At 28.3% G+C, this 27,231-nt stretch overlaps 1 protein-coding gene across 1 annotated transcript in view; it reads left to right on the forward strand.

Moving 5' to 3' along the window:
- Positions 1 to 1,949: 1,949 nt before the first annotated feature.
- The window catches only part of LOC142322948 (uncharacterized), a 224,878-nt gene continuing 199,596 nt past the window's right edge, over positions 1,950 to 27,231 (forward strand). Inside the window, exon 1 of the mRNA XM_075362041.1 lies at positions 1,950 to 1,989. Coding sequence (XP_075218156.1) covers positions 1,981 to 1,989 — 9 coding nt within the window. The 5' untranslated portion in view covers positions 1,950 to 1,980. The remainder of the gene's footprint in view (positions 1,990 to 27,231) is intronic.

Here is a 27,231-nt window from a genome sequence, read left to right on the forward strand (position 1 = left end):
TCATACAGATTGTATTTGATGGTAAATCTCATACTCCAAACTACTGGATAGAAGTTTTATTATTAAGTTATATTTCTTCCACTTTTTTCTTTTTTCAACTTTTTATTAGGTTTGTTAATTTATTTAGCTTTTTTTTTTAATAATAATGATGATAAAAAATTAAAAACGTAATTAAAATTCATTTTGAATTAATGATTTTCTTAAAATCATTTAGAGAAAAATCGTTGCGAGCTTATAAACATCGTAACCATTTTTAACAAGCTTTTCAGTTTATTAAATTTAAAAACTCAATAGAAACTAAAAAAACAAATTAAAATGTATGAAAAGCTATATTTAATGCTGAAAACATATCTATATGATGACGTACAATGCGAACAACAAACATCGATTACACAAATTTCAAAGAATATAGATCCGTTACCGCCAAAATTTAAATACCCACCATTAAATCCAATTCGCTAGGTCAATGATTTTATATCATGATAAGAGATTTTCATGTATCACATTTTGATAGCAAATCATATTCTGTTAGTTTTCTAGTATAGCAAACTATGAGGTAGAAATTTTATACGTATCAAAATATTTTTCCCATTCATTTAAACTGTTTGAAGAAAAAAGATGTTTAAAACTTTAAACAATTTATTACATTTTACGTACCAAAATAATGTTTTCATGAAGATATTTGACATACCAATAAAAATAAGAACAAAGATTTTAAATCATAATAATTAATTTTACATTCGTATCATTTGGCTCGTTATTGTAACGGTTTAAATGTTATTGGCTGAATCTTATCATTGCCTATATGTTGAAATATTTTGTTTTTAACAATCACTAGTTGTCGTAGGATCTAAATTTCTTAACACCTATTATTCTTTCTTCTTACTTACTTAAATAATTTTTCTATTTTGTTACATTGTTTATTTTACCGTACTGAAATTCATTTTTTTCAAGCCGATTTGAATTTAGAAAAAAATACAAAGTAAAGAAATGTAAATCTCCGAATGCAGTCTGGCAAGTTAGCATAAAATACTGTCTGAGTGGTTGTCCGTAAACTTAAAAAATTCGTGTTCATGTATATCTTAGAGGTGGTTTTATTTGTCCTTTAAGTAATTTTTGTTCTAGAGGCTAGTTTTTAAAAAAAAAATTATTTTTCGATTCTTAATAAAGATACGGAAAACATATTTGAACTATACGTTTCAACATTTCGATTACGACACGTACATAGTTTTACAGTATCAGTTAAAAACGACGGAATGAAAAAAGAGTCGTGAAAGAGAGAGAATTTTTTCTTAAACTTTTACATAAGAGTACTTAGTCTAGTACGTCTGTACAACTCTTCTATTTTGGAGCAAGGGGAAAAAATCTAATATTGTTTATAATTTTCGAATAATATACGATTTACATCGTACTATTCGTCTTCAAAGACCAAGATTTTCTTTTGAAATTAATATTATAATATACCGTGTGTTAGCTAAAAATTTATTTATTATTCATTTTTGAAATGGATATTTTAGCACAAATAATACACATTGAAGCCCGAATATACTACAGCAACATACTGATGCTCGAGAGTTGGCCTCATTACTTAAATAAATTTTTTATGTTTATTTTTTATTTATAGCAAAAAAAAAGTAATTCTACGTACATTTTTAAATAAGGGCTAAAAATAAAATCAAGTAAAAATCTATCTGTCAGCTTTTTTTGTTTACTTATCCGTTTCCCTTTCGTAGAGTTATATTAAACAGCTGTAGAACCTCTGTTATAAGTCACATCTAAGGGTTGACGTTTAAAGAATCACTAAAATCCTTTTTTAATCCTTTTATTATAATATAAAACTTGATTTTTTTCGCTCTTTTATTATAATAGAGTTAAGTTTTAAATGTTCTAGATTTATTTTTATTTGTATTAGAATTTTTATGATTTTGTTTTTTTTCAGATCTCTCCATCAAAAGGCAAGGGTCTGGTCTTTGTGTAGCGATGAACAAAGTGAGTTTTTTTTCTTTGAAATTCTGTTTCTTAAATTAATAATGTTTATTTTTTATAAAAACCTTATTGTACTGTGTGTTTGAAGAAGGACGTATCCAGACTTTGATAATATATGTTTAAATTATTATTACTTTTTTTATACATCATAATCAAATTACGAAATGATTCACATAAGATATAATTTAAATTTACCGGTTCAAAATAATTTTAAAAACTCTTTACAACGTTTCTGTTATTTCAGTATCAATATGGTAGGTTGTGGTATCTTGTTCAAACTAACATTCTCATTCGTTTTCCTATAACAGTGCACAAAATTGCTGGATTAAATCAGCACTATCTACACTTTTAAAAAATAAATAATAATTATAATAAGAGTTATATTTTTATAAGGCCCATCAAAAACCACTTTCGTGTTTTTCATTTTTAATTTATATTTTCTACTACTTTGTTCATTAAAGTGAAACCAGGTTTGATCACTAAAATACGCAATGATATAGCACATCAGTCCTATTTGCAATGATAAAACAGTGAAATTTGTTCACGGACCGATCCTTCAATTCAAATTAGAGATTTATGAGTAAAACATGAATTACGTCTTAACGTGAACAGCGGTTTGGATAAATTTCTACCAAAATTCATCTTTAACAAATGTGAAAGATTTATATTCGAAATAAGCGTTTATAATTAATAAATGCTTGTGCTTAATAAACGACGTAGCCGATATAATAAAAAATAATGATAAATGCTAAAGGTATTATTGGATGACAAAATTATTTTAACTGGTACATGCATCCACACTCAAGTACTTACAGTGCTGTCAAATAAAGTAACTTATAATTTACCCATGCTTGAGTTAAACGTCCTCATTCTAAAAATGTTGTTTTTTTTAAATAACCGTCATTATTAAAATAACCAATTTGTTATGTTTGTGATAATTTGTTTATACTATTTTTACGACTTGTACATAATTTAACAACTTTATTTGATTGTTAAATTGCGTAAAAAAAATATTTGCAGGCGTTTTTAGTAAATTTTTTCATTACTTAAAAGTTGCATTAGATTAAAATAGATTTTATATGTAATGTAATTTTATTTTTAGTTTTTAAAACATCTATTCCTATAATTTGGAAATTTTTTTCATAAAATTTACTTTCCTGTTTTGTGGGTACTGATGGTACTCGTAATATGTGATTATAGGAATTTTATATGAATATTTAAAAATGAATATAATTTATATATTTCGAATTCATGAGTTCAAGCGTGTAACATATTGGGTGAGTGTCCGATTAGTAGACACATACGGACAAGATGCGTAACGTCACACCTCCTTTTTTACTGTTTTCAAAACATGATTTCTTATTGGATGTTATACTGCCAATCGTTATCGATATCTAAAAGAAAACACCTACTAATTTATGTGGGATTATATTGTTTTAAAAACTGTTGATTATTTTATTTACTGTACTATTTAATTAATTGATAAGCATTTTCTAAGCAATTGTAAAATGTATATATACACATGCATATATTTAACTATTTTTCTTTTCTAAAAAATATATTTTCCGTAAACTATCAAGACGTTATTAATAATCTTATTTATTTATTAAAATTTCATAAATTGTAAAATTTTTATTTTTAAACCTTCAAGTGAAAATTATTTGAATAAAACATAAGTAAATCAACGTATATTGTGATATTTTTCTATATTGTATGCATAACTGCCAATCGTTATTTACCGATGTACTAGCAATTTGGGCGCTAATAAAGACTGATATTGAGGTGGTACGATTTTATCATCTCTTCAATTTTGGAATACCTTACGTGAAAGTTTATTGTTTTGTGCGCTGCGTGTGTATGTAGAGATCATTAAAAATCATTATATAATTGTAAAAACGATAATTTGATACATTAATATATATATATATATATATATATATATATATATATATATATATATATATATATATATATATATATGAGGAAATAATTGGATGCGAAAGAGACATCTAATCAGATACGGTTCAGTATAATCGGGGATATCCAAAATTGGAAGATGTCTAAAAGATACAAAGACATACATTCACACTCACACACATATGCTTTACCCCATGCTCTTGGGAGCCGTTAAAGGGGAACATATACACGTCCCAGCTGATAACCTCAAATTACCTCCCCACATCCTATCACAAATTCTTTAACCCATACATATGCGTGCTGACACACACATATGTCAGAATTTCTTCATCAAAGAAATTTTTCGGTTCATGGATTTTTCCTTTTTAGACTTAAAATAGCAACAATCTATTAATAATTTATTTTACATTTTATAATATTTAAAGCAATTTCAGCGGATGAGTATTTATTATAACTAAATTAATTTTCATTTTAATTAGCCAAATTAAATTTTAAAACATATATAAATGCTAATATCGATTTTTATTCATTATATTTGTGCAAAATGAAGCACTTCCTGATGCAGTAAAGCAGTTAGATATGTCAAATACACAATTATTTTTTAACAATATAGCGGCAGTATCAAAATAATATTAATAAACGTAAAGTTTCAGGTAGAGCTAAATTGTGGACATTTTCCACTTTTTATTTCTTAAAATCGACATTATTTTGGGTTCTAAAAGATCAAACTTCTACTTAAAAAAATATCTTTCCCTTCTAACATCAAATCTAAGGAAATTATATATTATTATTATTATTATTATTGTTTGTATACTTTCCTACAAAATCTGTACGTAGAAATTACAAAGTTAAATTGTTCGATGACTTCTATGATATTCACTTAAAACCTAGGTACCGCTGAGCTCATTTACTCTTTTATCGTAGTATTACTGAACTTTGAGAATGATTATAGAGGTGTACATGTTTTAAGTAATTTCATTATTGGGTCTGTAGTAAGGGTTAAACCGAGATCGTGTCGTATTTGATAGTTATTATTTGTCTTGTAATGTCTTGAGTCGTTCTGTAATTCACCTTCTGTAAAATATAGTTAGTATAGTATAAAATGGTGTATTCAAAATAGCCTGGAAGAAAAATTGTAAAGTATCAAAATAGATTGTTCTTTTGGTTAAATAGTGGGACAGTTTTTTTTAAATATTTTTTATAAGGACGAAGTATGTAGTTTTTTTTTAGAAATATGAATAAAACCCTATTAATACTACAATAAGTTTTTATTTGTTAAAAAAAAAAATGAATTAATTTTTTAGATGGTTGTATCATTTGTTGCTTAATAATATATCATAATCTTTCTTATGGGTGTGATGTATGTAAAAGGTGTAACAGGTAACAGTAAGTAATTTTTTTTGAGAGTAATGATGTTGAATAGAACAACTATCCCTTTTGATGAACTAATCGAAAGCGTCATTTTTAAGGCTGAACTTTACCTAAATTGCTTTAGATGGACCTAGCATGCTAGTTTAGCACAGTATACTTGGCTTAATGATTCATTAATGGAAGATCTTCAAATTACTCGCTTTCCGAAGAAAATATTGGTATGAAATCTATTTTTGAGAATAGATGTCCAGTTTCGGGAATGACTTGTGTCTTATGTCAGTTCCCCTATAACCATTATAATTATGGCATTTAACAAAAATAAAATGTAACAGTGAATATTAAATATTTCTACCGTTTTCGTTTACGATTAGAAATTCCCATTGTACATTTTCTTAAGTCAGAAAAAGGAAACGGCTTGATTTTCTCTCTTTAATTATTTTAGGTTTGATAATCTGCAAAATTGAGAGCGACGTAATTGATTTATAAGTGGTGTAAAAATTCTGGGTCTGAAACAACGACTTGACCTTTGCGGTAAAAAATTGCCGGTGTAAAAAAGGGGTCAAGATCATCCAAAACGTTTTGTGCCATTAGAATTTGGGAGCGTGACCTGTAACCCTTTTTTTGTGACATAAGAAATTCCCTTCCCAAAGATCAATAGATTTTCCCAAACCCGGAATTTTTACACTTCTGTTATAGATTACTGTTTCTGTTATTTTGAAACAATAGTTTTCACAACATTAACCTCCTATTATAGTGGTTAATCTTCCAATCACAGCGAAAATTGGTCGTAACAATCTCAGGCCGACCAGTCATATAACAGTTTTGTTAACTTAACCCAAAAACGATCTCTGTGGCGGTGTGGTAGCGGTTGGCCTTTCATTCAGAGGTCTTAGAGGTCAGAGGTTTTTCACAGCTGAAAAATTCGTTATCATCCATCTGTAACTATAATTGGGTGTAAATATTTGTTATATATTATGTATATATTTGTTGCTGTATGAATAAATACGAAATAAATAAACAACATAAAATTATGTTTAACATTGGCTGTTTTATTAAGTTAAATAATTTCGGAATATTCGAATTTGTTATATAAAAATAATTAAAATTTGATACATTTTTTTAATTAAACATTAGATTGTCGTTTATAAAAGTTAAGTAATTAAAAAAAACCTCCACGTGAACTACAAATAGACCTAATTTCATATTAAGTTTTATATGTTTCTAGCTAGAATCATTCGATTATTAGTTTTGTCTAATAAGCTTGCTTATATCTTCGTAAGTTTCAATAAAACCTTATTAACGAAAAAGGGTAGCTAATTGAGCTTTTTTTTTGTGGTGATAAAATAAATTTTATAACTGAAATTCAATGCTTTGTGGTGTTTTCACTATCCTTAGTACCGTTGTATATGATAAAAAATATATACATATATATGTTTTAGTAGGTAATAGAATGAGTAAAGTAGGGAATTCGGGGGAATTCAGCTATAGAGCTAGGGGAAAAGCGAAGAGAATACCCTTCTCGGGTGATTGCGTTAGGTTGTGTGAGAGAAGAAGGGTGATAGGTAGATGGTGGGTGGGGTTGCCATTCCCAAGAGCGCAAGGCGTCTTCATCAGAGACGGTTGACCCCTCCCGGGTCTTGTAGCCGCCGCAGAATTTCATTAACCGACAGGTGCCCCTGTCAAGAGAGAATTGGAAGGGGGGTCTACTACATACAGAATCACCGTCATCACCAGGTCCCTTAGTTTTCTTCTCACTAGAGATACGCTTTGGTGTACCTACTGTACACAAAAAAATAATAATAATAAACGCATATTCTATGTTTTACTTACGTTAAAAAAAAATTAATTCATGTTTTACCTTATTCTTTCTACTAGAACCCCATTTTTCTCTCAACTCAACCGTTCCGGGCTTACTCGCTTATGAATTATAGTTAAAGGAAAAATATCTCTAGTATTTTTTATTATGATTACGTTAATGTAACCAGAAAAGATATACCGTTACCTAAAGTGTGTTTAAATGTAATATTCTGTTGTTTGGTAAATAAAAATTTACAGCTCACATAATGTCATGTTTAATTTACAAAATTGCATATCTTTCCATTATTTATGCACATTTTGCTTGTTACCGAAAGAATGTACGAGTATTTCTTGGTTTTTTTTTTTCTTTTCACGTAACATTCTTTTATTTTTTACAGATCATACTTAATAAATATATACACTGTCTACCTTGATGGTTCTTATTAGATAGAAATATCTCATAGTTATGAAATGTTTGATAATGAAAATTAATTTGGGCTCTTGAAAGGTAAACTGCTGTTTTTTTTTTAAACTGTACAGTATACGATGAATTTTAATATCCTGAACTATATTTTCTTTTGAAAATATCTTAATTTATTGTTAGTAAAAAACTGAGCGTCTATTTATTAGTGAATTATAAATTAACTGTGAATTAACTGTGTCAAACATTATGATGAAAAAAAATATTTAAAATATAAAATTGTATATTTAAAGTTAAGTAATAGGATTATTTTAGTTAAATAAATCCTTACTAAAACATTCCAAAAAGTGTTTCGTTCGAAAATTGTTTCAGATCTTCATTACTTTAATTCTTTTATCTCTGATGATTTTATTAAAATTATTCCAACTGAGTTAACCCCAAAAAAAATTTCTGCCGATGATAGAAGGATTCCTCTTGTGAAAACTTAAAATACTTTCAAATGAAACGTATTTAAAACCGTTTTCTTTTTGTTATCCTTTGATATTTTTCATTAAAATATAACCTCAGCGAGTAATTTATAAAACAAGAAACCCGATAAATATAATAAAAATTTATATTTTTTTATTCTCTTTTAATTTCGACGTTTTAAAGTTGAAACTAAATTAAAAACATCTATTAAATTATAATATCTTATTACGTTACTGTCTTCAAAACGTCAAAATTTAAGGACGATTGGTATAATTTTTTTTGTACTGTTTATAAAGTTGATTTTTTGTTCTTTAAAATGTTGGTTTGCCAACAATAAACTTTGAACAACTTCAAAGGCCAAAGAAGAAATAGAATACATTGATAAAAATACGAGAAGGAATGTAATGAAATAACGTAAAAATGTACAACAGAACGTGAGCTAAAGATTTATGGAATGTAAAGAATATATATTATTTGTTTACTACAAGTTGTCACACGTACTCAAGTGTATAATAAAAAGGGTAATTTATTTTTACATTTAAGGCCGTTAATGCAAAAGTTAACAGTTTTCTTGAAATTTTTTCTGAAAATACTTCGAATCTCATAATTAAATAAAGCACGTTATTACGCTATTACATTTCTCTATTAAGGAATGATGACGACAAACAAAAATATTTTCAATCGTCTATGTTGGCAATGATGTTTTTATTCAGCTGCACGTTATATTTTATTTATAGGATCACTGAAGCAACGTTCCCTAAAAACATCAAAAAATATCCAAATCGGTGCTTTTTTTAAAAATCTTTTTGGTGTAAAAGCTGAAATTTTACCCTGAATGTTACATATAATTAACCTCCAACCGTAGCGAAGCGAAGAAAATGAGGTTATGTGTTTCTTCTGTTCGACGTATGTTCACGATTTTCTCGGTACCTATTGCAGCTACCGACTTGGTTCTTTCATAGAATTATTAGCCATGTCCTCTCGAAAGTTTTGAGTCGTGAATGTCAAACTTTTCAAATTATTTAATTTTTTATTTCATTCTTTTAACGTCGGGGGTATTTTAAAGATTTTTTATTTTATATTTGTTATTTTCTTTTGTTCATTAGGATTATTTATTAATTGCATTTATTAAAACGGATTTTATATTGATTGAATGAAAAGTCGAACAAAATAGTAGCTGTTGTGTTAACTATAATATTAATCTAAACAGAATTAATTATGTTTATTATACTTGTACATAATAAAAATCAAATTGTGAGAGGTTTTAAAGGTAACAAAAAGTGTATAAGAGGAGGTTTATTTGCTTAAACAAGCAGTAAATTGTCTGTAAATGTTATTTTGAGGAGAGAATTGGAGGAAATATGTGTACGAGTTAAACGAAATGAAGAGAACACTAAAGTCGGTGAGGGGAGGAAGGTTTATTTCATACGTTGTTGCAGTCAAACGCAATCAAAACGTAATGGGGTAATTAATGATATTTACCTGATACATGGGAACATTCGATAGAGAGAGAGAGAGCGAGAGAGAAATAGAATGAAGGATAGAGAAAGAACAGGGGAAGTGAGAGTAATTAAGGTTTGCGCTGCGTATGTTATCACAGACTTCTCTCGACTGACACCGTGTGACAGCCAGGAGATGTTGATGTCACCCTTCTCTAGAAAATGAATAATTCCCAATCACTCACACTCTTTCCCTCTCTACTTAAACGTACCCTTTCACATCTTTCTCTTAACCATTACGTACGTTAAAACGTAATACATTGAGGGGAAAACGCATCTATTTTACCACATTTCCTTCTAAACAGGAAATAGGACTTTCAATATCATTTGTTTCTTGTGTTTCAGACAGCTAGGGAGCGAAATTTTGTTTATCTCACGTACACTGTTTCTCAATCTTTCATTTCTTGTTTGTTTAAATACAGTTATAAATGAAATATCAAATTTCTATTCCAGTTTCTGCCAAGAATTTAATTTTTAAAGGTTTCGTAATTGAAATAATCCATTCAACATATTGCCGAGTTCGATAGATTAAATTTTGCATGGTAATACAATGACTGAAAATTTGTTTCGAATTATTTTTTTTACATATCAGTGCTCGCTTCAAAAGTTAGAGTTAAATATCAGATTTTTTTGAGAAGTGGACTTGCTCTATCGCGATTGGCCGCCGTAGTCTAAGCAATCATCCCTCTTTCAGACGTAGCTTTGTCGAGTCATCATTTGTCGATCATTAGAAGACTTCCCTTTCCATCTCACTTTTTTGTTCGTTAGAAGAATATTCAATGTTTTTCAACAATAATCTCAGTTATGTAATTAGCGGTTGTAAAAGAAATAATATCTAAATAAATATGTTGTCACTGTGGTTTCGGATAACTATAGTACATTGTCTTCCTCTGTATCATGTTCAATTGCATCAATATCGATACTTTAGATGTATACTGTTTAACAAAATTAACATTGTGACATTTTTTATCAATCGATAAGCACCAGTTTTTATGTTTCTATTGACTCATTTTAGCTTCTTTAATTGTGTCATCACCAGTTAATCGCTCTCCATTTAAAAATTATTTCAATTTTTTAAACAGATGGCAGTCATTCAGACCTAAGTCTAGATTGTATTGTAGATAACTAAATGTTGCAACTGAATTTTCTTAGTAACCATTGTCATAGGGCAGAATGTGGATGCTTATCGTGCAACAATTCAATACTTTTTAACCAATAATTCACTCATTTTGCATTTTGGATAGCGCAGCACTACTTGCGGATCATTTACGTGCACCATCAACCTGTCGTATAAACAGATTTTTATCTGTTAAACTATTCACATCAATGATAATCATTTGAGATATTGCGATTTCATATTTTTAATGACTTGCTTTCTTCTTCTTCTTGAACTGGCCATGGCCACCTTAAGACCACAATAAATATCTTAATAAATTTTTCTCCTTTGACTTACTTTCGTTCCAATATTTTTTCATTCTTCTCTATGTTTTCGCTTTCTTTCTTTGTTCCATCTGTACCCATATTTCTTTTTCGGTTTTGTCTGGAAATCCTTGTTTTCTAAAATAATATTTCTAAATTTATTTTTATCTATGATTGTTTCTTCCGTGATATTTAGCTCTCTCATATCTCTTTAAAGCTTCATTAAACCAGATGTTTTTAGTTTTTTGATTATTGACAAAATTAAAAACTCTTTTAATTAGTCTTTTTTCTTCCGTTCTTCAAAGATGTCAAAAAAAAAATCAGTCTTCTTTTTCTTATAACATATGAAAGTCTGTCATTAAATTTATAAAACTTTATTTTTTTCTAATCCTCCATTTGTTTTCTTCAATTTTAACTGGTCGTAATATTTTTGTTAATATTTTCCTCTCTTTCTTTTCTAGTTCTTCAATTTCGCCTTTTTTATTCATATATAAACATTCAGAGGCATTCAGGTCTAGTACTGTATTATAATGCCTAATTTTTGTTTTGCTGGAAATTGATTTTTTTTTTTACCGTATAAATGCTTTGTTAAGTGATATGCAAGATCAGTTTTACTAGCTCTAACTTTACTCGATTATTTATTTAAAGCGTTGGATTTAATTTCACGTAGATATTATTTTTATTGACTTTATTAATTTTTCTATATTCGGTTTTAAAAGTCTTCGTAGAATTTTTAATATTTATCATAAATTCAGTTTTTGAAAGAAATTTGTAAACCTGTATTTTATAGCTAACATTTTTAAAAGAGTAATTTGTATTTCCATAGTTTTAATATCCGGGGATAGAATTGCCAGATCATCTGCAAGGCAAACAATTAATTTTGAGATTCTTATCCTTACTTCCTAGTTTCAGATTTTCTAATTTAAAAATTTCCATCTGTTTGTTTCATGCTTTAATTAATTTTCCAAATTTATATTAAACAGTAAGGGTGATAGATTTTCACCTTGCCTTACACCTGTTTGACGATTCAAAGCTTAGTCCTTGAAATTATATTTTTGAAAAAGTATTGTGAGGGTTTCTTTTTACTAAATTCAACGTTTTATTGTGTACTCCAAATTACTCTTAATATCTTAAACAAAGAAAACTTTTCTATCTATTGAATCATAGGCCTTTTGAAAATTCACAAAGATGATAACAATATTTTTACCCCTTTTGCAGTAATCTCTAATAATTGTTTTTAAACTAAAAATTGCTCTGAACAAAACCATCCCTTTCTGAAACCTACCTAGAATTCTCCAATTTGGGATTGTAGTTATTCTTCTAAAATATTAAATTTTTTTTTTGTGATAATTTAAGTTATAGGTAAAAATGAGCTGCCTCTATTTTTATTTACGTCATTTCTATCATCTTTTTGTATGGAGAGGGTGTATGAGAGCACTTTTCCAATCAACAGGAATCTTTTTTTCTTTTCAGATTTGAATAAATTACTTTTCTAAGCTTTCAATGATTGTTTCATCTGCATGTTTCCACATTTCAGCAATAATTGAGCCTTCAAGATATGCTTTATTATTTTTTTAAGGTTTCAATTTTTTCTTACAAGTTCATTTTATCTTAATCATCATTTTTGCAATCAACTTTTTTTTCGATGGATACATTTAATATATTTAAATATGATTTAGATTGTATTACTTTTTTTTTTATTATTCACATATTTTTGTATATGCTGTGCTTTATGTTTTTAAAACGATTATTATTACAAAATATAGATGATAATAAACTGTATAATATTACTGGATATTATTCCTCTACCATTTCTAAAGGACAGGATAAATTTCTAACTCATCCTGTCTAACGTAACCGCAAGTCGCAGGTGGTGGTGTACAACTTCCCAAGACGCCATCCACAATCAATGCCATTTGCCATGCAATTCCATGCTATGTTATACCAAATTACAAACACATCAATCATCAGGGTTACTCCTCTTATACACACACACACACACACACACACACACACACACACACCCAACGTACACACCACACGCTCTCGGATATTTGTATGCACTGAATTATTACATCCATTCTATCCCTAATTTTTTTTATTAAAATTCCCCTCTAGTGTCATTAGTAAAAACAATTTCGCCTTCTTGTTATTATTTTTTTAACAATCCATTATATTTCTGTTTTTTATTGATATTTTAAGTAAACGTACTGTTGATCTAATATTATTATTATTATAAAGCTGTCGATATTCTTTGTTTATATTATCTTTAAACGCCTGTTTTTTTTTGTTTTTTTTTTAAACCTCCGGATCCACCGTTAGGTATTCTTCAGAGGATGAGATGAATGATTTGTAGCGTGTGTGAAAATGCCATGCCTGACCGGGATTCGAACCCGGGACCTCCGGATGAAAGGCCGAGACGCTACCACTCGCGCCACGGAGGCCGGCGTGTAAACGCCTGTTTGCACGAAGGTTTAGTAACGGAGAAGCTGAATGAAAGGAACCTCAGTTGAGGTAATCTAAAGACACTGTATGAATATACTTACGAAAAAATCAATTTTTTTTTATTTAAGCCTTAAACGCTTAATTTGTAAGTGATTTTGAATTTTATCGTAACATGAACTTTCATGGTAACAAACTTTCACTTTATGGTGAACTTTCATGTTAGCATGAAATGAATTTTAGTTGAGGTAATCTAAAGACAGTATGAATAAACTTTTATGGAGAAATCAATTTTTTGTTTTAATTAGATAATTTTTTTTATTTAAGTTTTAAACGCTTAATTTGTAAACTGGTTTAGTTGTTTTGACTTTATGAACATGAACTTTCACTTATGGTGAACTTTCATAGTAACATGAAATCAATTTTAGTTGAGGTAATTTATAGACAGAATGAATAAAGTTATGGAGAAAAATTTTTTTTTTTTTTTTTAAATGAGAACCACGTAAAGCAACATTTTGTATTCATTTCTTTCTCTTTTGTCCGTTTTCTTTTCTATTCTTTCAATAGTTCATTATTCTTCCTCTTTGTTTTTGGTTTCTCTTTTCTGACCAGACGTTGGTTTCTTTTGTCTCTTTCTACTGAAAACCCTTGAAATAATGTACCATTTTATTTTTTCAGATATTTTCATTTTTATATCTTTTATCATGATTTATATTCTTTACATTTTCATCTCCAACCAAATTTATTTATTCTAGATTCGTTAGTGAATGATCGAGCTACTTTGTTCTTATTTATTATAATATTAAAATTAAAATGATAATGATAAAATTGAATGACAAATAACTCATTATTTAACTGTCATGCCTTGCTTTAACAAATATTAAAATATATAATAATATTTAGTTAATAATAATATTTATTAATGTCATTTCTATGGTAATGCACATTGTTGACTCGAATATAACGTGGGATGTACTTTCAAAAATTTTAATAAGTTATCACGTAATTTATTTCGTAAATTTAGATTACAGTTAGAAAATCTATCCTTGAGATTGTGTTCATTAATGTTTAATTGATTCTATTTTAGTTCCTAATATGTAATTGACAATTAAGAACTTATTACTTTTACTTTTTTTCTAGAAAGATATTATTGCGCAAGAACAATTAATTCTTTTAAGTGTATTTGCCTTAAATTTTGATTTTGTATTGGTACTTGAATATAAATAATCATAGTTGGATCAAGTATCAACAGTTAATTTGTTAATAATTTTTAACTATGATAAACTAAACGATATTTCATCTTTAAAAAAAATCCTATTGAATAAAAAAAAAAACAATGAATTTAATGTAAAACTACTTCAAAATTTTTTAAAGTAAACCGTTTGTTATTACTCTTTTATTCGTTATGAAGTTGTCGTTATTCAATGTCTATCCCTATCTTAAAACAGCTGTTAACACGATAGTAACAGCCGTTTAAAGATAAGGTGGCGGTTATAGGGTGTTTATTTTACTATTATATTTGTTTAGAAATTTATACCTTATAGTATTACACAATTTTATTTGCTTTTTAAAATAATTTCTTTTTGACTTTTAGAAAAAAAAAGGAAAGTATCTTTAACATAAGATTCTAAGTAGAAAATAGTGTTTCCACGGTAATCGAAATACAAAGATGATTTAGCTGTACCTCTGATATCCCTTCTTGCTACATATACGTGCTTGCAACCACCCAAAATCCCTTGTGAGCCCTTTGTCTTGTACACTACGAATTGACACCTAGCAGGATACAAGAATGATAGCCCTCATAGGTCCGAAACACCATCGTTCTTCAGGCGCACATCTGCAACCACAAATAATAAAATAACAACGAAAAATACATCTTCCTTGTTGTTAGGGTTTACAACCTAAGATGGATCGCTCCACAACAATAATACTGAAAAAATAAAATAGAAAAGCATGTAACATTTTTATAAATATTCATAAAACTAAATTTTATAAGTTTTTGTTATTTATTATTAATAATTTCTATTAAATTTTTAAGATATTATTAAACTACAAAATAGTATTAATTTAGAAAGAAAAAACAAGTATTAATGAAGGGTCATTGAAATGTTATTTCAGGAAATTTTATATCCTTGTTCACTTAATTTTTTTTTGTATATTTACTTGTCCAGAATTTTAATAATTATGAAATATTACAGCGACTGATTGCGTTATTTATTTTATTGTTTTCACAACTTGAAAACAGTTTTCCTATGGTGATAAAATAATTCGAACATCGTAATTTGGTTATTTGGAATAATTCTTTCTTTAACGATAGCAAATTATTCTGACCTTGAGATTGCAGTTAACCTCTGATCTGATTTCCTGATTATATTTATTGTAAATTTAAACAAATGTGATAGGACGTGTTTTAATTGTAAAAATGGAATAATTATTAAATATTTAATATGTAAAAAATCATTATAATGTAACCTTTTCCAAACTCTAAAAATTGGCAATTGTGGTTTTTGTTATCGTGTGCCCTCCCCACACGCATATAATTGGTACTGGTAATTTAAATCTGTATTTTAAAGAATAGATTGTAATCTTGACCTTGAAGCTTAAGAGTTGATGACTAATGATTTTCTTTTGAAGTTGCTGTGTGGATCGTTCGCAGCAGTAATATTTAATCACGTTTTTTTTTTTTGTTTACAAATAAAACTTCATTCATATTATAATAGTAGGTTTTTTTTAAAATTATACATCAGCTTATTCAGAAGAACATATCAGCTGTGTTTTTGTTCGTTCTTTTTGTAACCTGACGGAAGATAGGCATTATTTGAAAACGACTGCATTTACCGGCCGAATAATATAATACTATTGGTCCAAAAACGCCCAAATTAGGAGTAAAAAGTTTGATAAAACCAATTCGCGTTTATCACATGCATGAGCGTAAAAGTTGAGGTAGGTTAAATAATACAACAAAAAAGGTTTTTTTTAATTTTTTAAAAATTAATTAATAATTTTAGTAAAATAAGATCTGTATCTTTTTTTTATTGTTTTCAGAAACGATTTTCATAAAACTAGTTTTACACTTATCGGCAAAGATAAATTTAAAATGTGACCAGAACAGTATTTCGACATAATATGCTTATTTACTCATAATAACTTTCTGTTATATTAAGTTTTACTCTATTGTTTATGTATGCTTGTAGTTTATTGGTTAACAACATTGATTTACATATTTTTAATTTCGTTCCGACCACTACGGATAATGTTTGCATAATTTTGACTTACTTTTCTTTTCCCAAAATGTTTCCAATCTTTTTATGTGCTTTCGCCTTTCTTTCGTTGATCTATTCAGGTTTATACACTTCTTTTTTGTTCTCTGTAGAAACTTAAATTCTCGAATTGTTTTTCTAAATTTACCTTTGTCTTTACACAGATCCTTAGAAATGTTTAATGATTTTAGATCGGTTTCTATTTCTTTAAACCGGTCGGTCTTTGTTGCTCTCACAAAGCCACAAATGAAATACTGAAATACACAAACAAAGGCCAAATGAAATACTTGTTTTGTTAATCTTTAGTTGTTCATTCTACATAAATGTCCATGAAACTGTACTTCTTTGCCGGATTAAGTGCCCTATTTTTTCTGTATATTTGTAAATTTATTTTTCACTTTTCACTTTGTAAACTCCATATTTTGTCCATAATTTTTTTTTTAAATTCTGTTTTCTACTTTTGCTATTTCTTGTTCTGAAAAAAATTGCAAATATTCTGCCTCATACAGTCTTCTGGTAGGACTACAGTCTTATAGTGTCTTCTATTTGGAGTTATATATCGGGGATTTTTTATTGTAAATGATCTTCGTGAGATAATAGGCCGTTTCTATTTTCTATTCTTCATCAATTATTTTTAATTTATATTCGTTATGATCTCTCCCAAATATTTAAATTTTTGAACTCTACTTATTTCCTTGTTGTGGGAAATTTTACGAGTTTGAGTTCTGTTCTCTTTGTCATTAATGGATATACATTATTATTGATTTACATTGTTATACGTATTTTTACAAAAAAATTTTTATTAAGAAAAAAAATAAAAAGATTTAATATTAAATATTTTTAACGTTTACTGTGCATTTCAGCATAATAACCTATCCTATTTCTAGTATCAATGATAATACATATCAAAATTTGTTTACTTAAGAAATCTGCACATAAATATGTATATTACATTAACAAATATTATAGGATCAATCCATTTGAAGTGTCCCAAAAAGATATAAGCTAGTTGCTTGACCAATTCAAAAGAAAATTTTAACTTACCCACTTGTTTCCTACATTTGTCAGGAACTTAAAACTATTATTTTTAATATTTTTATTTAAACAGTTTATCTGTGGCGGCAATTTTTGTTACGGTGCGAACACATATTTTTAAGGGTTTACGAAAAAAATCATAACTAAAAGACTATTGGTCCTAGAAGGATAAAACAAAAAGCAAATTATTCATATTTTCGCAAGGTAAAAGACTGGTCTAGTAGTTTTTTTTTTACCTATATCTCTTTTTTTATGAGAAAATTGCCAATAAAATTTAACATGAAAAACGGTGAAATTTCACTTTTGGTAATTTTTTTCAAGAGGCAGGGATGGCATACACGGTTTGAATTATTTTTTAATATATAGATATATGTTAGTAGTTTTACCATAAATAATATTAACGGTGACATGCTTACCCCTAAATCTTTATGATTTTTTGAAAATTAATGTTTTTTTAAAAATATATTTTAGTTTCAAATAATCTGATGGGACTGGTGATAAAAATCTCAAATTTGCACAACTTACAGTGTTTTTCTAGATGTTTATGGCAAAACAAATGTTTCTTGTGTATTGTACTAAAAAAAGAGTTATAGTCTCTCAAAAATCACAAAAAACCTGTTAAACACGATACCATTTTGACTCACTAAATAAGTGCTCCAAGTGGGTTCTTGTCTTCTTTGCACTTTATATTTTTTTTTATTTTTAGGCTCTATGTTGTTGAAGTTGACGTTTTCAATATTTTTAAAATAGTTTTTTTTTTAATTATTAATGATAGGTTGTAATTTAATAATTTAGCCTATACCAGTAACCTGATACAATTTTGATTCAAAAATGGTTGTAAACCTTCCAAACTGAGATTTCAACGAGAAGCCTACATATTTTTTCAAGATTTTATTTTTATATTGGTTTATTTTTGTAAACACTATCGAAGAAAAAATAAATTGTGGCAAAATTTTAATAATTCTTCAATGAAATAGCGTGTTTTTGTAGCAATGAAATTTTATTATTTAGGGTGTTTAACCAACAGCTGTGATATCTCTTCTGATAATTCTCTTGAAATTGTGTGAGAACGACCCGTCACTACGGATGCTCCGTATATACGGATACTACAATTGGATGCTACAAGCAGCATCCAATTGTTCAATATTGTGATGTGTAGCAATATATTGCTCTTGGTCTTCGCAGTCATATAGTTCTTTGTTCTGCTAAGAAAAAATAATTTTGAAACAGTTAACACAAAGACATTTTCCAGGAACTAAATTTAAATTTGGAAAATTTGTTCTATAAGATGTTGCGCTAATGTTATTTGTCTTCAGTTTTTCTTAACTGTTTTTTAAAGGGTCACAACAGAACTGTCCATACAGGTAACTGAATTTGACAAAAACATTTTTTCATAATATTTACAAACACTAGTGACATCTAAATAAACACGTAAAAAAAGTAAGCTTTTTGGTTTTCATCACTAAATTAACAGATTTTAATGAGTTCTTTTGCCACTGTACCATGCAATGTTTTATAACAATCTTCATTCACAAAAATTCCTATGGAACATTGTTCTTCCATTGTTTTGTGTGAAATTACTTGAAAATAATGCAAACATTTAACTGACTAAAAATTTGCTAATATAATATTATTAAGTAAAACCTATTTATTTAATAAACAATTCCAAACACAGGACGAAATTTCAGATACTCGGTAAAGATGTTAACAGGTCACTGACTAATGTCAGACTGACTAGTATGGAACTGCGAATCAAAATGATGCAACAAGCGTAAATGAGTATGTTGCAACATGAATTTTCCTGACCGCTGGAGATGACTTCAAACGCCTGTTATAACATGAATACTACAGTTGAGTGGTTCAAACAAGTCTATTTCAACTATAGATATAAGTATAAAAATATTTAAGTGCCAAGAAGACAAGAAACCCCCTTGGAGAACTTATTTAGTGAGTTAAAATGGTATCGCTTTTAACAGCTTTTTCGTGATTTTTGAGAGATTATAACTCTTTTTTTAGTACAATACACAAGAAACTTTTGTTTTGCCATAAACATCTAGAAAAACACTATAAGTTGTGCAAATTTGAGATGTTTATCACCAGCCCCATCAGATTATTTGAAACTAAAATATATTTTTAAAAAAACATTAATTTTCAAAAATTCATAAAGATTTAAGGGTAAGCATGTCACCGTTAATATTATTTATGGTAAAACTACTAACATATATCTATATATAAAAAAATAATTCAAACCGTGTATGCCATCTCTGCCTCTTGAAAAAAATTACCAAAAGTGAAATTTCACCGTTTTTCATGTTCAATTTTATTGGCAATTTTCTCATAAAAAAAGAGATATGTGTAAAAAAAAAACTACTAGACCAGTCTTTTACCTTGCGAAAATGTGAATAATTTGCTTTTTGTTTTATCCTTCTAGGACCAATAGATTTTTAGTTATGATTTTTTTCGTAAACCCTTAAAAATAGTTGTGCGCACCGTAACAAAAATTGCCGCCACAGGGAAACTGCTTAAATAAAAAATAAAATAAAAAAATAGTTTTAAGATCCTGAGACATGTAGGAAACAAGTGAGTAAGTTTCAGTTATTTTTGAATTGATCAAGCAACTACCCTTGGGTCATTTCAAATGGATTGACCCTATAATTAAAATTATTGAGCATATTTTATTGAAATAAGAATTTATACAATAACCTATTTTAGAGAGAGTCGGTTCTGTAGTTTTGTAGTGTTTTTTATATATATATATATTATATATATATATATATATTATTTATTTTTTAAATTAGTATTTATTATTTGTTCAGTACCTTTTTTTAATTTATCTATGTTTATTTTTTGTATACTATTTTTCAGTATCTACTGATGATGAATATTTATTAATAGAAATGATCATATAGTTTTATATTTAACGTAATTTTTTTTTAAACTTTATATATTTTCTTATTTGCAATTCATTTTAATAACGGTTTAGTATAGGACTCCTTTAAAATACTTATTGACTAAAAGCATTTTTGGCATTTTAATTCGTAGAATACTTATTCATTGCATGAACAAATAAAAATAAGCGAAATATTTTAAAATTATAAAGTACATGTGAGTCTGTTGTTTAACTTACATAAGAATCTTGTGAAGCCTTTTATAAGTAAATGCATAAAAAAAAATTAAGTTTTTAAACAAGAAAAACATATTATTTTTAAATTTTAATATATATATATATATATATATATTTATTTTTACAGAAAACCCCATTAAATGTTTGAAGTTTCTTTTACGTTTTACTGTTTAATAGTTCTATATTTTTCTGGTTATATATATATATTACAGAAATAAGGAAATAACAATTATTAACTTTACAGTTGTTTGATCGATTTTGAACGTTGCTGTTTATTTGTTATAGTCTGAGGTGTCCCAGCTAATAAGCTGCCAAAGTCAGCTGTTGTTCACTGAATTGAGACACAGCAAGCCAACCAGGCAAGCGTATATACCCACCGCATAGTAAACCGAATATAATTTTCTGAAACCCACAATAACAACAACAACAACAACCCTGTCGACTTCATATAGAGCTTTCTCTTCTATATATCCTTCCTTTCTAGTTAATGACAAAAGGTGTGAGTGAATATTACATCGGTGTAATAAGAATATTCTCAGTTTCGACCTCATATCAAAAGTTTATTCTCCAAGTCTCATATTGGGCGGAGGTGGTTTGTTGGCTCGGTTGGTTAAGAAACAAGAAACATAACGGTAAAGCGAGAGAGAAAGATTATGTTGAGGGAATGAGTAAGTGAATAAGAGAAAATACTGAGAAAATGGTGGTAATGTTATGCCAACTGCTATTGCTGCATGGTACTTGCGCGTCTTCTCGTTTGGTCTTGGGTATCATTTCCAGTTGTGGTTACAGCCACAAACACATCTTCCTTTGATTTCTAGCTCTGTCTCTCTCATTACTCTCTCTTTTTCTATCTATGTGGTCTCTCTGCGCTATTTTGTGTTTGTGTATTTTACGTTAATTAATGATCAACAACTTTTTGGCCCGATGTCTTGATTTCAAATCTCTCTCTACCTTTCTGTGGTCATTATACACTTCAGTTAATTATTATACTTTATTGACTTTTGAGTTATTGTTTTTCACCCTTTACCTGCATATTTACTCCTCATATAAGTTTTTTTTCTATTGACAGTTAGAAAATAAAACACAATACAGATTGAATTGTTTAATAGAGAAGTTTTTTAAACTTCGTCATATATAAATTACCCCTTCATTTCAGTAGATCACATTGTTATCAGATCGATTTTAGTACTAGAATAAAATAAATAGTGTTATATATTTTTTAAACGTTACTGGCGATTGTATATTATATGTTGTTTTTTATGTGGTTGTTTTCTTATACGCTATTTCCATGTGTAGACAGATTTCAGTTGCCAATTTCACCAACGTTTTAATAATATATTCATTTAAATAGTGTCTCAGCTTTTTTATCCGGATGTCTCGGGTTCGAATCCCTATTAGGCTTGGCATTTTTCATACTCTATAAAAAACATACAGTTGTTAATTATTACTATGTATTTATTAATATTGTATTTATAAACCAATTCACAAAACGATTTTTAAGTATTACAAACAAATTTTCATTATAAAATTATCTTAATTTTTCGGGCATTAAGATCAACTACACATCACTATTTATTTTATTAAATTCCTATTTTTTTTTTTTTTGTGGTTTATGAATACTTCCGAAACATTAATCGATATAATTCTTTGTAAATAAACATGTAGAAAATAATCTGAAATTGTACGCCACATGAGAGAATCATCAACTTAAATTAGCGGAATAAACAGCATTAACTATCAGAGTTCTATACAAAACTACAATTTTACGTGAATCTGTTAAAGGAGACGTAGCTAAATTTGTTATAAAATAATCTCATTATTCAAAATTAATGATGTAGATAACAAAAAGATTCCGATGTATGTGTGTTGTTTTTATTTTATAATCGCTTGTTTCGCTTACTCTGCAAGTAAAAGCGAATAAATCTATAAGGTGATACCCAATTAAAAAAAAAGTCAAACAGAATTTTCAGCCTGCAACCTTTCTGTAGTCGAAGTGTCCCAAATGAGAGGTTCTATAATTTTAATTTAAACCCACGCCAAACATGTGTACGTTTTTTTTTTGTCTTTCTTTGACATTGTATATATATATATATTGAAAATTATTGTGTATATATATATATATATATATACAATAATTTTATTTATATACATTAAATTGGAGTCGATATATTTCTGATTTAAACAAAATCGATTAATTTTGCCCAGTTTTGTCAGCGGTTAGATATTTTATTATATCAACAAAGTGTACGTTAATTGATTTAAATTTTAATGTAAATTAGTGCGATCGGCGCTGAGAATATGTTGAACAGTTTTATTAAATAGGAATTTAAAGTAGTTTGTTAATGTGAAAAAAGTCTAAGATGGATAACATACACTGTACAATCGATTCGTTATGAATGGCAAAAAATTGATTAGTGTTAATTTTTAGCAACTTAAATTTCTTTTTTTATGTTAATGATTGTTGAGAGAAGTAGAAGGAATGTAAAACTGCTAAATTATATTATGCATTATATTAATAATAGTTAGTTACATTATATTGGTCAAAAAAATCTGTTTTTTGTTTGTTAAATGAGAGTGAATGGCTGAATCTTATATTAATTTTTATGCTGATTTCGTATATGTTAATAAATTTTTCTATTCGGCTCAGTGTTTTTGTAATTGAAATTTCTTTTGAAGTAAAAAATACATGGTGAACGTAATATGACAATATATTACTTGCATTTTCTTCTCACCTAAAATCTATTTCTTTTGGATTTTCTGCTTTAATTTGTTGTAGGTAGATCCTTCTTTAGATTCCAACAGTAGTCAGCTAACATTTTTGGTTTCCATTTTCTCTGGTATCGTATTTTCATTGAAGATATCTCCTGGTGAAAGCATTCTTCATGTTCATCACTAATAGCGCCGAGATTGTTAGGGAAAAAATCCAAATGTGAATGTAAGAAGTGAATTTTGAGCATGTTACACCCAACTTCTTTGTAGTTTTGAAGGATTTCACTCACAAGTTATTTGTAGTTATCGGCCTTATGGTTTCCAAGGAAGTTGTTTACCACATTTTCAAATGATTTCCATGCAGCAACCTCCAAGACATTCAAACATTCTTCAAATGCCGGATCACTCATTAGTTTTATTATTTGTGGTCCAACAAATATACCTTCCTTTATTTTAGCATCTCTTCTATTAGGGAATTTGTTTTTTTAGAAACTGAAACCCTGCACCATTATGATCCATTGCTTTAACAAGATTTTTTAATAAGCCTACCTTAATGTGTAGTTGCGAAAGATAAACTTTTTCTGGTTTTACTACTGCCTGACTAACAACATTCTTCTCTCAGTTCCTCTCTCTTTGGCCACTGCTCTTTTATGTAATGGGTTTTCCTATCCCTGCTGTCCCACTCGCACAAAAAACAACAGAACTTAGTGTATCTGCTATTACTTTCAGATCTCAACAAATATACCATAAATATTTCTCATACTGAATCCTGCTCAATACAAGTTTCACATTTTGATTCACTCCTTCATGTGAACAGCGTATGCTAATGATATAGATGGATATTTATTTCCAATTGAAGCAAAACCGCTTTCAAAAGACTAAGCTTTGACGAGTCGATAAAAAGCCGCCATTCGTCAGGATGGTGCATATGACCGACATCTTCCAGTAAAGCGTCCACATCATTACAGTATACTAAGTTTGTACGGAGAAAAGAAGTGTTCAAATTCTGACTGTCTTCACGGAAAGCACTATTTTAGTGTTTGGTTGTAAAAGATGCCATCCTTTCAGTCTTGATACCATTATTTCTGCTTGATTCTTTGATAGATTTAGATCACTGCCAGATCATTTAATTCTGATTAATTAAATGGGGTTCAGTATATCTATTCTCTAAAAAGTTTGAATCTCTTTCTTCATCGCCTAATAAGTCAGCATAAGATTTGACATTTTCATTTTTATCTAAGTTCCATGTTTCTGGTGGTGGAATTGGAAGCTCTTGGCTATGTGGCCCTGCCGCATGGCAGAGGGAATGTCAGGGTATTTAACAGTACGTATAGTTTTAGCTTTTATCCCAGACATCTTTTCTACATAAAAATTAACGGTCTATGGTGTGATCCTTCGGTTCTTTCCAAACCATTGGAATTGCACTCGCTTTAGTCAACAACATATACCCGCAAATACGAAAGTCAGTTGCAAAACTGAATATTACACACACGAGAACTCCCACTTGAATGAGAATTAAAAATATTTCTCAAGTCTGCACGACAGTTTATAAGTAAATACAATAATGACAGAAATAACTATTGAATGGGTTTGTAAGTAAGTAAGATGAAAATAGGAAGAATGAGTACATTTTTGTCCACTTTAATTAGTTTGTAAATAATATACATGATGACTGATGTCTAAAAAATCTGTGACAACAATTAAGGAATTGTAATAAATAAACAAAAGCTATTTAGTTGATAAATAATATAATAAAATACGTTCACAAAATGCTGTGCTTATGGAGTTCATGCACGATACTATCTGAAAATAAAAATGGTAATTAAAAAAAAAATAAGTCTGATAAAGGAATTCTAATTTCATATTTAAAATCAGCATGAAAAATACCTTAAGATCCAGTTATTTAATCTCATTTAACAAAATCATTGTTGATCGGTGTTATTATTATTCATATGAAAAATTTGTTATGTATTTTAATACGTTTTTTCTACAATATACTTGCTTTTATTTAAATTTTCTGCTGTTTACTTATGAATAGATATGCTGAATATGTTAAACACCATATTTTCTTGCTACTGATAAAAAAATAATAGAGATATTAAGCAAAACCCTTTTTTTTATTATTTATTTAATACACATTAAAAGAAGTCTTTAAAGTATCGTTCTTCTGCTCTTATGCATTCAAACCAATATTTTACCATTGCATTACACATTTTTTTCCAATTAAGTTTTGTCGGGATTTATAAAATAAATAGACTTTTATCGGTAGCTTGGCGGTTTAAATTTGAAGAAAATACCATGTCACTGATGATTTCATACAACGAAATATAGTAAGATGCTGAATCATATGAATGCATTAGCCATTAATGTTTTCTTCGTTGTCTTCGATTAAGAAAACGTTTAATCCATTTAGTTATTTATATAAAACACCGCAACAGTCAATATCAAATACGGGGTTTAATAGTTCGGGAATAATATTACAAGGCATGGATCGTCTTTTCTAATTCCGTCAAACAAATAAGTTCCCAATTTTTCTGATCCCCACCAAACATAAATTCTAGAACCTTCTTCATAATTATGCAAAGATTCTCATCTAGTCAATAAACGTAATTATGTTGTTTTGTTCATTTAATTTGAAGCATGCTTCATCAGACCTACCACTGAATCATGTTCATAATGTAACTGAACTAATCTTGGCCGATTTAAATTTAAATTCCTTTCGAATTTTACGTAAACTTGTTCTGGGACATTGGTCTGTGCAGCAAGTCGTTTTGTTTTTAAGTACAATTAGTTTTAGGCCTATTTGATCGTAAAACATCTCTAACGACTCTAGTATTTTCAAATTTTTTTTTATGTTCAACTAAATTTTGACGGGTCGGTAGTTTAGTAAAGAATTAGGAAATTTGTTGAAAAATTCCTCATTGACGATAACAATATTATTATTTTTTCATAAATTTATGGTATTTATTATTTTTTCATTAATTTTGAAAGCCCTGTTCTTCTTTTGTGTATCTTAAATTATTATTCACAGTTCAAACCAGAAAATAAATTAAATATCAACTGATAGTACAAAATCAAAATTTTTTATCTCTTCAGAATTTAAGTCTACGAAACGATAACTGACTTACTGACTTTTATTTTACAACAAATTGAAAAAAATTAAAGTATATGATTTTTTTTTTTAATCGACATCGGTATCTGAAGGACTACGATAAATAGTTTAATTTATCGACATCTCATTTCTTTATTTCCCAGTACTTTTTCATTTTGCGTTAATGTTATTGTCGCCTTTGCTGGATCCATTCTATTCTTGTTCTTTTCGTCTATATTTCTTATGTTTTGAGTTTTTACATGTACGCGTCTCTGTCTGTGATTTTGTGTGTTTCTGCCTTTGCTTCTTTTAAATATTCTTTGACTTCTTTTAACCAATTGATCTTTCTGTTGTTTCCTTGGTCAAAAATTTCCTTAGTTAGTATTTTTTCGTCCATTTAAATGTCTATAGATAGCGAGTCTGTGATTCCTAATCACGTCTGATAGTTTGTCTACCTTCGCTATCATTGTTTTGTACTTTCCAACCATCTTCTGCTTTTCTCGGTTCTAATATTTTCATTTCTAGGTTTACACATGTCTAAGATTGTGCATTCCGCCTCGTATAGTACCTCGGGTCTTACCATTGTTGTCATGCCTCAGTTTCCCCATTCTTGAGATTTGTTTTTTTTTTTTATACATACTGTAAAAAAAATGAACCTATTTCAAGACGCAGTTTTTCACTTCAACTGAACG

Source organism: Lycorma delicatula, chromosome 4 (assembly GCF_047948215.1).
Source record: "Lycorma delicatula isolate Av1 chromosome 4, ASM4794821v1, whole genome shotgun sequence".
Classification (NCBI taxonomy): Eukaryota; Metazoa; Arthropoda; class Insecta; order Hemiptera; family Fulgoridae; genus Lycorma; species Lycorma delicatula.